Genomic DNA, 13,321 nt, shown 5'->3' with positions numbered 1-13,321 from the left:
TTCCCCAGCCTTTTCAGAGTATATGGTAGAAGAGATGTACATGGAAGATTATTGTTTGCTGTTCAGAATACTGTGGTTGTGAGTCTTTGGCGATCAGAAGAACAGGAAAAAAGTTCATTTTGAACAATACTTACCTGGTCTTGGATGATTGTTGGTTAGAATTAAAGAACTGGAAGGGTCATCCAACCCCCTACAATGCAGGAATCTCAAGTAATATATCCATGACAGATGACCATCCAACCTCTGCTTAAAAACCTCCAAGGAAGGAGAGTCCACCACCTTCTGAAGCAGTCCAGTCAAACAGCTCTTACCGTCATAAAGTTCTTCTGGACATTTAGTCGCAATCTTCTGTCTTCTGACTTGAATCAAGGAATGTTACGAATATTTTGATGTGGTGGATCCAGTAACTGTATCACAAAGTGAACGTAACCTTCTGGAAAAAATGTCTTCGTATGAAATGAAAAATTGTTATTATTATTTAGCATTTCATTCAGGATACCATAATTCAGGTATGTAAGTGTAACTTTTCTTCCTACTCTGTTTCTTTTAAACATGGTTCTGTCTTGCAAGTGCTTCAGCACAAAACTGAACACCCATGATGGTGTTCAACTTGGAAGGAAGAGAAGTCCTCTCCTCACTGAGGAAGCGACAGCTGTTCCACATATTAGCCGGTGCGCCACTGCCCCCTACTGGAAGAGAGGACTCCTACTTCTCCACACAGCACATAGTCAAACTATGGAACTTGCTCCTCCAGGAGGCAGTGATGGCCACCAACTTGAAAGGCTTTAAGAGGATGGGACAAATTAATGGAGGAGAGGGCTATCAATGGCTCCTAGCCATGGTGGCTATGCTCTACCTCCACAGTTGGAAGCAGCAGTGCTTCCAAATGCCAGTTTCTGGAAACCATGGGAGTGCAGAATGCTCTTGTGCTCCTGTATTGCTCACTGGTTTCCCACAAGCATCTGATTGGCTACTGTGAGAACAGGAGGCTGGACTAGATGGGCCACAGGCCTGATTCACCAGACTATCATTATGTTCTTAACTCCCTAACAGAAGCTTATAAATTTTGGCAAGGCTCCTGTTCTCTGGAAACCCTTCTTGTGAGTAACACTGCTTTTTCTTGGGAGGAAAAGATGACAGTGAGAAGAGAAGGGAGGAGATAAAGAATAAAGGCTACCAAGCCTAAATGAGCGAAGAAGATGACCTGTCAGGTTTGGACACAGTGCTTCCTTGTGTTAAGCTACTAGGAACCTTTCTGATCCAATTGTACTCTGTATTTTCCTGTCTGGCTGCAACACTGCTAATTTTGATCTTTGTTCTGCATTCCAACCGCTCAGACTCTGGTTTGAGCTTTTCTTGGGGTATTTACACACTGTGTGGCTGGTGTTGGTAGCTAACCAAAAATGTGTGGTCATAAGGACTCTGCCTCTTATAAGGAATGGGGCCTTGCCCCTGACCTCTCATCAAGCTTCTGACCTCAGAATGCAAGCTCAGAGGCATGGAGAGGGTTGAGAGAATTTTTATCCAGTCTCTGGGCAATAAGGAATAGCTCTTGCTCTCCTCTTGAGCTTGGAGCTGGGATGGGGGAATCTTCTATGTGGAGCTACCCTCGAAGGTGACCTGGAAGCTACAACTAATCCAGAATGCAGCAGCTAGACTGGTGACTGGGAGTGACCGCCGAGACCACATAACACCGATCCTGAAAGACCTACATTGGCTCCTAGTACGTTTTTGAGCACAATTCCAAGTGTTGGTGCTGACCTTTAGAGCCCTAAACGGACTTGGCCCAGTATACCTGAAGGAGCGTCTCCACCCCCATCATTCTGCCTGGACACTGAGGTCCAGCACCGAGGGACTTCTGGCGGTTCCCTCACTGCGAGAAGCCAAGTTACAGGGAACCAGGCAGAGGGCCTTCTTGGTAGTGGCGCCCGCCCTGTGGAATGCCCTCCCATCAGATGTCAAAGAGATAAACAACTACTTGACATTTAGAAGACATCTGAAGGCAGCCCTGTTTAGGGAAGTTTTTAATGTTTGATGTTTTATCGTGTTTTTAATATTCTGTTGGGAGCTGCCCAGAGTGGCTGGGGAGACCCGGCCAGAAGGGCGGGGTATAAGTAATAAATTGTTGTTGTTGTTGTTCCTTGTAGTCAGTAAAGGCTGTATCTTTAGCTCAGTGGAAGGGCATCTGCTTTCCACACAGAAGGATCAAGCCCCAGCATTTCGAGGTAGGGTTGGGAGTGACTCAGTTTCTGAAATCTTGGAGAACAGCACCCACAGCCAGTGTAGACAGTACTGAGCTGGATAGAGCAAAGGTCTGACTCAGTATGAGGCAGCTTCCTTTTCCTGTATTCATGGTGCCTTGGGAGTGTTCCAAGTTCCTCAGCAGCATAGCATAAAAATGGCAACCTCAGTTCTCCTCTCAAACTTGGAATTGAGGACACACACACACGAGCACACAAATCCTGGAACAATCTCCCATGGTTCCCAGGTGCAGAGCCCTTACATTCTTTCAGAAGCACATCTTAACCACTGGGAGGACATCCTGCCCCCTCCCCATATATATATATATTAAAATCTCTCAGTACATTCCTGCTCAACACCTTTAATCCTGAGCATACATATTCATCTCAAGGTCATCTCGTTTCCCTCAGCACTCTGTGTTCCTGCACACACCTGGAATTTCCTCCCTGTCAGATATCTGTCCCAGACCTACTTCATTAAAGCTGTCTTGAGGACTTCTGTGAACTGACCAGAGCCAGCTGCAGCCTGACCTGCACACCAGCAGCCCCACACAAAGAATTTGGGAGTGTCTGCTGCAGGCCTAATTCTGTGCACATTGCCTTCTTCCTCTTGCTCCTCCTTCAACATTTGCTAAGTTTTGGATTTGGTGCCACAGCTTGCTTCTTCCATGAGCTACTGTAGCCGCTATATGTTATCTTCACAAATTATGGAGTCTGTTTACGCATAAAGGCAATTCACTATTTCCTAAGCGAGACAGCTGAAACATTGAACCTGAGCGCTCCCCGTGGCAACGTTTTGTCGCCAGTTCCAGATGTGTCGTATAAAGCCAATTACAGAGTGGCAGATTAATAGAGGTTCTCCAGTGTGATGTAACTGGGATCTTAGCAGCTGTCACCAAGTTAAGCACCAGTCCTAAATCAACACCTCCATATGAATTGCTCAGGGGGAGAAAACAGGAAAAAAATACTCTCAGATCTTATGGGGGACCATTTTCAGTAGAATGGCCAAGTTCCGCTTTTGGCAAACTTCCAGGGGCCATGTGGCAGTGGAGGGCGGGGCCAGAGGCAAAAGCGGGCAGGGAAACTAAATGTGAATCTTACCTTTGAAAAGTAGGCAAGTTTCCACACCCTTGCACACCCCTCTCTAGCCTCCATCCCGACAAGCAAGAAACAAGGATGTATTCCAGCCAGGAAAAACACTCAGGGAGGGTGCAAAGCAGGGCCAGTGAAGGGTCTTATCTGGGGAGATGGTGTGAGGCCTGGGTTGGAGAGCCAAATTTGACCCTCAGCTCTCGAGTTGCCCATTCCTGTTATAAACCATACTTTGTTCTACATTTCTTGATTGCATTTATACCCCAACTTTTCCTCCAAGGATCTCCAGGTGGCACATATGCTTCTCCCACTCTTGATTTCCCCCCACAACAACCCTGTGAGGTAGGTTAGGCTATGAGAGGCAGTGATGGGCCCATGATCACCCAGTGAGCTTCATGGCTGAGTGGGGATTTGAACCCTGGTCTCCCAGGTCCTAGTCTGGCATGCTAACCACTATGCTACACTGGATGAGATGCCGAAACTATCTAACTTCCCTTCCGGAAAATAGTAGGCAGAGAACATTCCCAGACCTACCTGGAGATTCCAGGGATTGAACCTTCTGGGACCTTCTGCCTGAAAAGGAAGAGTTCCACCACTGAGCTAAGGACCTTCTCCACCTCTCACTTACCATGTCCTTCCTTGAATGTGCCCCTTCCTGCTTCACAGTGTTATAGCTAAACTCAGTGCAATGTAGTTTACATGACTTTAAGGGTCTCTCTCCCCAGATCGCAAGCTACTTGGAATTACTCTAGCTTCCACAAACATTCCTGAATCCCCAGTTTCTTTAATGAGTTTGATCAGGAGTCCCAAGTTTCACAACACTAAAAACTAGGAGTCAAAATCTCATTGCTCAGAAGCCATGTTTTGTTTTGGGTTATTGTTTATTTTATTTTTTAAAAAACTGCTTTATAACCATGAATTACAGCCAGGCTACACGTTGCAGAAACTGTGTGGTTAGCAACTGTGTGGTCTGCTGTTCTTTTTTTAAATATAAAACTAGGTGCAAGGGCCCCTGGTTTTCAACAGTGCCTGGGAATGGGAGGTTTAACCTTTGTCTCCCCAGTCACAATCCCAATGGAAATCCCTTACTCCTGGCAGGGGTTGTAATTCTTATTGGGATGGTGGCTGGGCAGGGAAGGGATAAACCTCTGCCAAACAGGAGTGTGGAACTTTAAACAGAGCCCTATGGTTCTAGAGGAGGAGGATTTGCCAAGAGGTCATTACCATTGTACTATATATACACGTATGCATATATATATATATATATGCATATGCAGAGGTATTATGCTTTTGAAGAAACCCTTCCAAGTGAAAACCTAGCATGACCAAACCAATAAAATATGCCTAAGCTTGCACACAGCCTACAGCGATCACGGTGGAGTCGTAATGAAGCAACTCGTACGTCACGGACGAGCACTTAATTAACCCACTTAATGTGCTTCCCTTGCAAACTCCAACTGCCCCAACACTTTAACAAGCTTCCAAATGCTAGTTCTTTGCCGTCAGGCCATGGAGGTGTTCAGCCCTCCTCCCCTGGCACACAAAGCGCAATCTATCCAACGGATGCCACGCTACAGCTCAGTGCCGCACAACGGGCAGAGCGATGCTTTATAGTTGAGCAAAGCTCGCCCAAACATGCTGGGTTTGCACGCAGGATGGTATTCTTGTAGGGGAACCACCACCTCAGAATGCAGGCTACAGGGCATTCTCTCCCTGCGGCTTCTTCTTCCCACACTGCTCTGCTAGCAGGTTCGATCTAAAGGATAGCCCAAGGCAGACTTCCCAACCTGGTACCCTCCAGCAGTTGCTGGACTACAACTCCCATCATGCCTAACCATTAGCCATGCTGGCTGGGGCTGGTGGCTGTTGTAGTTCAATGTACCTAGCATTTGGAAGAAACTAGCATTTGGAAGCCACTAGGGTTGGAGAAGGCTGTCCTAATGGCTCCCAATGCGGCTTGTGGTTAAAGCTAAGAAGTGCCCAAGGTTCAGGGGCGGCCTGGTTACTCCCTCTGACTTTCTTCTAGTTAAAAAAAGGGAGGATATAAATGTAATTAATAATGTGCATGAAGGGAAGACATTGCTGGGGTGATGCAGAATGCACCTGGGAGAGTATTTGACTGACAATGCTCCGATATCAAAAGTCATCTGTACATGGAGAACTAACTCATCAGAAGTGCTTTTTTTCTGGAAAAAGGGTGGGGGAACTCACCACAAAGTTAGTTAGTTTCTTTCTTTGTTTGTTTATTGAGGGGCCGAGTCGCAGTGCCACCTTCCCACCCACCCTCACCCCGGGGCAATGGCTAAATGTAAGATGTGACTAATAAACTCAAGCAGTTAATAAATAAGGATAAGAAATGGCCACAACTTTATTGATTACAGATATTGGTGGATTTTTTGATCAGGCATTGGGTGTATATCCGTTCCAGCCCTCACAGACAATATTATTATTATTATTATTATTATTATTATTATTATTATTATTATTATTTTAAAGGTAAGGGAACTCAGCTCCCTTAAGTTCCTGCTCAAACCCTCCCCCCCCAAAAAACCATACCCTGCCCACCAGGAAGACGGACTGCAGCCTAGCCATTCCTTAGGCTTGCAAGTGTGCCAGGAATGCTGCATAGTCCCTACAAAGAGGTCTGTACACAATGTGAGAAATGAAAAAAAAATAACAGGGTAAACCACAGGTAGCCCACCCATCATTTCGGAAATTGTGTTCATCTGTCCTAAGGCAAATGTGAACTTGGGGGGGGGGGGAGGGGAACGCACACATACATTTATACCAATTTCATTCTTTTTCAGTTTAGGGCAGTTTTATAGGTGCCCACAAATCAAGCAGGAACCATGGACACTGACAACACTCTCCAAGGTGGCAACTATTCAAACTCTGTTTATTCCGATCTGTGTGTCTTCCAGGAATTTCTCGAGTTGAAATTAATAAGAGTAGTGAAAGAAGCACAGAGATGCTCACTTGCACAGCTCCCCATTCATTTCAATGGAACTAGGAGAAAGTTCCCTGTGATTGCGTGCTTTGTGGCTTTTAATGATGGGAAAACTTAAGGTACTTTAAATGTCATGGGATTGATCATCATCATCACCATTTTGCTATTTTCTCCTTTATGGGAAAAGCAATGTTTTATTATTATACGACACAATTATAATTTTTCTAAAAAAGAACACCCACATGCCCATTTTCTTTGGTACTCCAAATCTATGCTTACAGCACAACGTTTACTTGGGAAGTAAGTCCTACTATGCTCTCTGTGGGGCTGAGTTTCCTCTTAGTATGCCTAGCAGGACTGCAGCCTTATAGGCTAAGTCTTCTCTTCTTCAAGCCCTGGCAGCAAGGAAGGATTTTAATAACACTTAGCAAGTTTTACTGTTTGCTTGTGCATTTTAATCTGCAAAGTGCTTTGGCACCCATGAACTCCTTTTAATTACAGGGCTGGGGACTTTACTGAAACGGAAGAAATGTGGTCTCATTTTGGCCTTTTGCTTTGAAGTTTTGTTTCCCACCTTCTTTCTTTTGGAGGCTGTAGGATGTCAGGATAGCAGCATTTCCAACTCTCCCTCCCCCAACCCTCTACTTTAACATCTGGCAAGCCATTTGATCCAATTGCATAGGTGGGCGCCTTTCTGTTTTCCAGGCAGGAGAGTGAATTTGCCTGAAAGGGGTAAAATCAATAAGAGGGAGATCGTCTTGGATCAAACAGTACAGCTGCTCAGACAGACACAGAGAAAAGTGTGTGAGTGTGAGAGGGGTGGGGGGAGGAGAGAACCACGTGATAGGAAAGGAAAAAGGCGGCAGCAAAGGAAGGGCAGTGTCAGACTCCCAGGCAAAGCCGATTGTGACACACACAGAGGCGCTGCTGGAAGCAGCAACAGAAGCAGCAAGCAGGAGGAGCTGCAACTCTGGAAGTTGGCAGTTTCCCGGGACTCCCCGGGCTGAGCGTACGCGCCGTGTGTGTCGGAGGGAGAGAGAGAGAGTGACGGGAAGGGGAAAGATTGCAAAGCTTCAAAAGGAGGCGAGCCTGTGTCTTACGCGGCCAGCGGAGGACTTGGATCATGGAGAGCCCCAAAGTGGAATCCATTTAGCCAAGAGGAGAAGGAGGAGGAGACGGCGTCGGGCAGGGAGAGAAGAGCCGAGAGGCTGGAGCCATGGCTCGGCTGGGCTCGCGGGCCGTCCGACTTGGCCCGCCGCGGCACCCTTGAGCGCTTCTATGGGGGATCCCCCGCTGGGCGGGAGTAGCCGCGGGCCCCAGCAGCTCCAAGCCCCCAGCGCAGGCGCGCCCTGATGGAGCCGGAGGGAAGGAAGATCTCGGTGTGGATCTGCCAGGAGGAGAAGCTGATCTCGGGGCTTTCCAAGCGCACCACTTGCTCGGATGTGGTGCGGGTGCTACTGGAGGACAGCAAGCAGAGCCGACGGCGGAGGCAGCAGCAGCAGCAGGTGGCGTCGCTGCAGGAGTGCGGCGGGGGGATGCTGTCGGGGGTCCCGCAGTCTTACTGCATCGTGGAGAAGTGGCGCGGCTTCGAGCGGATCCTGCCCAACAAGACCAAGATCCTGCGGCTCTGGGCCGCCTGGGGGGACGAGCAGGAGAACGTGCGCTTCGTGCTGGTGCGCAGCGAGGCGTCGCTGCCCAACACGGGCCCGCGCAGCGCCGAGGCCCGCGTGGTGCCCAGCAAGGAGAGCCCCTGCCAGCATGGCTTGGCCACGGCGGCGGCGCGGGCCAGCCTGGCGCTGACCCAGGAGCGGCAGCGGCGCGTGGTGCGCAAGGCCTTCCGCAAGCTGGCCAAGATCAACAAGCGCAAGGGGCAGCCGTCGGGGCAGCCCGACGAGCCGCCGGCCAAGGAGGCGCCGGCCGCCGAGAGGATGGAGACGCTGGTGCACCTCGTGCTGTCGCAGGACCACACCATCCGCCAGCAGGTGAAGCGCCTCCGCGAGCTGGATCGCGAGATCGACCGCTTCGAGGCCAAGATCCACTTCGACCGCATGAAGCGCCACGGCGTCAATTACGTGCAGGACACTTACCTGGTGGGCGGCGGCGGCGGCGACACGGAGGTCCCCGACGGCGGGGAGGAAAAGGAAGGGGAAGCGCAGGGGGGATTGGAGGCGGCGACCCTCGACGGCGACCTGGAGGAATACGCGCGCAAGTGCGAGGAGGTGGCGCAGCTGCAGGAACAGTGGCGCCGCCAGGAGGATCTGCTGGAGCACTTGGCCGGCGAGATCCAGGAGGAGCTGAACGAGCGCTGGATGAAGCGGCGGCGGGAGGAGCTGGCGGCCGCCAAGGGCTCCAGCGCCAGCCTCTCCGAAACGGACTGCAACACCACCGAGCTGGTGGGCGGCGGCGGCGGGGAGCTGCACGTCGAGCAGGAGCGCGTCAAGACGCAGCTGAGCACCAGCCTCTACATCGGGCTGCGCCTCAGCACCGACCTGGAGGCCGTCAAGGCCGACCTGGACTCGACGCAGCGCGCCTGGGCCGACAAGGAGAGCGAGCTGCAGCGCCTCCTCGACACCATCCGCTCCCTCGACGTCCAGGAGGAGGCGGGCGGCGAGCTCGAGCAGGAGGCGGCCCCATCTCTCCAGCTCCCCGTCGAAGACGACGACGACGACGGGGGCCAGCTTCCCCCCGACCCGGCCCCGATCACGGCGGAGGTGTGGGGGGAGCAGGCTGCGCGCGGCTTGCGCAAAGACTGCGACGACAACGACGAGGATTCCGACACGGGCTTGAGCTCCATGCACAGCCAGGACTCGGACTCGCTGCCCGTTTGCGAATCCCTGGTATAGCGGCGGCCTCCCCCCTCCCCCCACATGTCATCTCAGGGACCGCAGAGTTGGGCTTTCCCTCGGGTTTTTATTATTATTATTCTTTGTTTGTTTGTTTTGTCTTCTGCAAGATGCTCAGACGGGGAGTTCCTGGATCTCTCCGCTTCCCCCTCCCAACAAAGATCTATTTTTCAAAACGACTCAAGGAGGCACATGCTTTCATTCTGATAAAATATAATAATAAAATTCATGTTTGTAGTTAATTTGTGGTCACCGGGAATCATAACATACATTTGTGCACCTAAAAACACCGGCTTCTCTTTTTTTCTGAAGTAAAAAGCATCTCACCCTATAGGTATTGTTTTTCAAACAAAAAGTTCGAAGGAAAGACATCAGCTGCGTTTTGATGCCCACTGACTGCAAAGGATGTGCGGGGTTCTCTGAAGGAATGGGAAAGGGAGATTATATTGTATCATAGCCGTTTGATTGCATCTTAATTGTGGCTTTGACATTGAAACGTGTTAAAGCGAGTCCCTGGCAGGCAGATTTCAGGCTGACTCCTTCCTACTTTTATCTTTTAAAGAAGCAGCAAGAGAGGGGTATTTGCATTTCATTTAATATTGGAATAACCTGTTTCCTTCAGATTCATACCTTTTTATTTCACATCAAAGATTGTTGAATGGGAAGTTCTAACCGTTCAGTTCTGCAATGTAAACATGGGACAGTATGCATTTCTTTATAGAATTCATTTGATTTATGTTTTCCAGTTGAAACAGAACACTTAGCACCTTGATCTTTTTTTCCTTTCTTTAAAGGCAGCTGTGTAACTTGCCATGAAATAATTAGTTTGCTCCTTTGATGATGATGATTAATAATAAGGATGGACACAGCAGCAACACTGGGTGATTAATAACTCACTCACAAGTATGTATGCTGTGTTTTGGAATAGATTCCAGTTGATTCCCTGATGCCCTTAACAGCAATAGATATCATATGCATGTGTACATGGGGTCATGCAGGTGGTGGGGGGGTTAATTTAAATGCTAATAATGAACCACTGAAGGCAAACGAAACTAAACCACACCACAAAAAAATGTAGCATCTGTTCCTCTCAGAAATGGATGATGGATGCAGAAGACCTAACGTAATTTGCTCAAAACCAACAGAAGACTTTTGGAAACATCAATATGTCTAGCAAGCCCATTTCCCCATAAACAACCCCCAAACAATAGCAGAATAATTGTATATTTTAAATAAAATGGACTTAAATTAGGTCTTAGCCTAAGCCAAAGTAATCCATCAGTGCTGATTAAGTCAATGCTGTGTAAGAACCTTCCCATCACACATGCCAGTGCCTTAATTGAGCTATTGCCCTGCTGCCTTGAATAACCTTTCAGTAGCAATGGAACAATATCTTGCTACTCCTTCTGTAATATCCACAGCCGAGCAATGTTACTTCACATTTATTTCATTCCTTTAAAACACCCTTCATCCTCTTTCAATTTCAAGGCACTTATATCATAAATGCAAATCAACCACAATGAAATTAATCTTTAAAAACCATTCAGCACCTTCCCCCCCCCCCCATCAAGACTAAGCCTTAACCAGTTAAAATGCCCAGGAGAGCTTAAATGTTTTATCCAAAAAGAATAGAGATTGCAGTGTAAATGCGAGGTGCACCTCTTTTGGGATGATATTCCATATCATGGTGCCATATCTATTTTTTTTTAAAAGCCCTCTTATATGTAACCGAACAGTATAACTCTGAAAAAGATGGTACTCAGAGAAGAGTCTCAGTAGAAGATCTGAAAGCCCTGGCAGGTTCCTAAAGAAAAAGACTCTACCTCAGATATTTGGACCCCCTAACAATTTCAGGCTTTAAAGGTAAGTACCAACACTCTGAATTGGACTGAAATGTACTGTAACTTGTCCTTTAAGACAGTCAGCTGCTCTTCAGTACCAATCGAAATTTCTGAGTCATCTTCTGGGGCAGCCCCATTTATAATGCATTATGGTTGTCCAACTGGGTAAACTAGCTAGGGGTGTACTCTTGGTTAAGAGTCTGAAAAGAGGGAATGGAAACCCTTCAAATAAATTTTCAAAGTTTCAGAATTGGGGAAGCAGCGGTGCTAATTCCATTGGTGTCAAATGATGTTTTCCACCTGTGGCGAAGTGCAGCTTGCATGGGAGTGATTGGTTGGGAACAGGGAGGAGAAGGAAAGAGCAGACCTGATTGGGCCTCTGTGGTTGCTATTTAAAACCAGATACCTTTGCAGACGGGCACTATTGGAAAGTCACAGCATGCAGGTGCGAAGTTGCTAACCTCACTGTTGGCCTCACAGACTATGACCATGACCCAAAGACCAACTTCAGGCATGCATGCCCACCAACTTTCCCCTCTTTGAACCCTATTCTATGCAGTATTTGGAATTCCACTCACTTTCAAAAGACCTTTGAGTAGCTACTTTTTGATAAATGTAAGTTCAAAACACCTTTGGTCCGATGGAGCCAGGGCGACATTCAGCAAATGTCTTGTCACATTTGTACAACCGTGTTCCACCTGCCAATTTTGCAACAAATGTGCTGTCTGGAAAGTAAATGAGATATCCCTGAGATTGGAAACCTTCAAGCATTCCTTTCTCAATATCATTAACATTACATGGAGGAATATGTTAGGGCAAGCTTTTCTCCTCTCATCCCTGCTGTCACCCCACTGTTGCCAGTGGCAGACCTGGGTAGTATGGCAACCTGTGTGAGGCCCCAGCCCTTACACTGCCTTCCCAAAGGCCGGCAAGGAGGCACCCAGTTTTGGGAAGGAGGTGTGAGGGCTCTAGCAGGGTCCTAGAGCCCTCCTATTTCCTTTTCAAAGCTGGGAGAGTGCTAACTAGGCTTTAGGAAGGAGGACTTTAGGACCCTGTCAAAAGCCTCACACTTCCTTCCCAAAGCCCAGCGTCTTTGAGAGGATGAGAGGACGCCCCCTTGGCTCAGCCCCCAGTGCATGTGCACCACTCTTACAGTCCTAAATCTCTCCCTGCCTTGGCCCTCCACAAGTTGAGGAGGACTGCAGCTGGGGTCTGCTCCACACCAGTAAGGTAGGCTGCACACTGGAGACAACCAGTGGAGAGCAATGGAGGGGGTGGGAGTGACCATGCTCCCACTTTGTCTTGCATGGAGTGTTAACTTTCTTGGAGGAAGGAACACCCAAAGAAGCGTTTGGTGCTCCCTCAAACGAATATTAGTAGGTGGGAGCTATAAGGTGGCGAGAAAGTGTGTTCATTATTTAGCTCAAACAAATATGGGCCAAAAAAGGGAGAAAGAAACATGGCTTGCAGTGTCTTTTTGACATTTAGTTCAAATCAGGAACACAGACCAGAATAAATTAATATGGTGACCATTAGAATGGGCTTATCTGTCAGTTGTAGCTCCTCTCAGTTTCTTATTTTCCACCCTTTAATTCTAGTTATCCACATTTCAGCATCCATTTGTATAAAAGCTCATCAGCATCTTAATGTGAATATCTCCTCATATGCATTTTATATCCAATTTTGCCTGATATATACATCTTTGCAAAGCAAAATATTCCCTTAATATAATGTATTTTTGAATGCTATTTTCACAGTCACATGCGTTTTTATGCACACTTTACCCTAGTTGTAAATTGCTTTGAGGTTTTTGTTGGTTTTTTTACAATCAAGTGATGTATCATTTTTATGAAATAAATGAATAAAATAAAGAATAGTATATGTATTTTTGAACACATTAGTTGGCTTGAGAACTGCATTGCAAAGGTCAGACAATTGCGAATTTTGAAGGATGGCATCTTTAACTGGGAACTGAATTGAGTTGCCTGCCCATCCCCGGCTGACAAAGAGGACCTTTAAGAACGCAGCTGAATGTAGCATTTTCAGCTGTTTCAGTAACACTTTTTTGTATTATCAGTACCTGGTGTTTTCAGCTAAATAGTCATCCTCTGCTGCTGAACAGTTCCTAAAAGGATACAGTCTGTATTTACCATACTGATGTTTATGTAGTAAACCATAATTAGACACTTTAAAACATATCATTCCTTTGTATCAGTATCAGTATCAGTATCAAATTTTATTTCGGTCATAGACCAGCATAATTCCTTTCTATAATTTGGTAGGTATCCACAGACATCAGTAACATCTACCTTCAAGGGTAAAAACTAAGGATTTCATCCTTTACAACAGTAGAAATAT

General features: G+C 47.4%; 1 protein-coding gene across 1 annotated transcript; it reads left to right on the top strand.

Annotated features, from left to right (window-relative positions):
* On the top strand, positions 1-9,364 carry RASSF10 (Ras association domain family member 10). The gene has a single exon (XM_081198627.1). It carries the CDS (start codon positions 7,632-7,634, stop codon positions 9,120-9,122), a length of 1,491 nt encoding a protein of 496 aa, XP_081054753.1. The 5' UTR covers positions 1-7,631; the 3' UTR covers positions 9,123-9,364.
* The last annotated feature ends 3,957 nt before the right edge of the window (positions 9,365-13,321 follow it).

This window comes from Podarcis bocagei (genome assembly GCF_964188305.1).
Source record: "Podarcis bocagei genome assembly, chromosome: 1".
In the NCBI taxonomy this organism is placed as follows: Eukaryota; Metazoa; Chordata; class Lepidosauria; order Squamata; family Lacertidae; genus Podarcis; species Podarcis bocagei.
This window is presented reverse-complemented; position numbering and strand designations above follow the sequence as displayed.

Excerpts from the sequence above, each read along its gene's own strand:
- RASSF10 (XM_081198627.1), top strand. The coding sequence starts at position 7,632 with ATGGAGCCGGAGGGAAGGAAGATCTCGGTGTGGATCTGCCAGGAGGAG.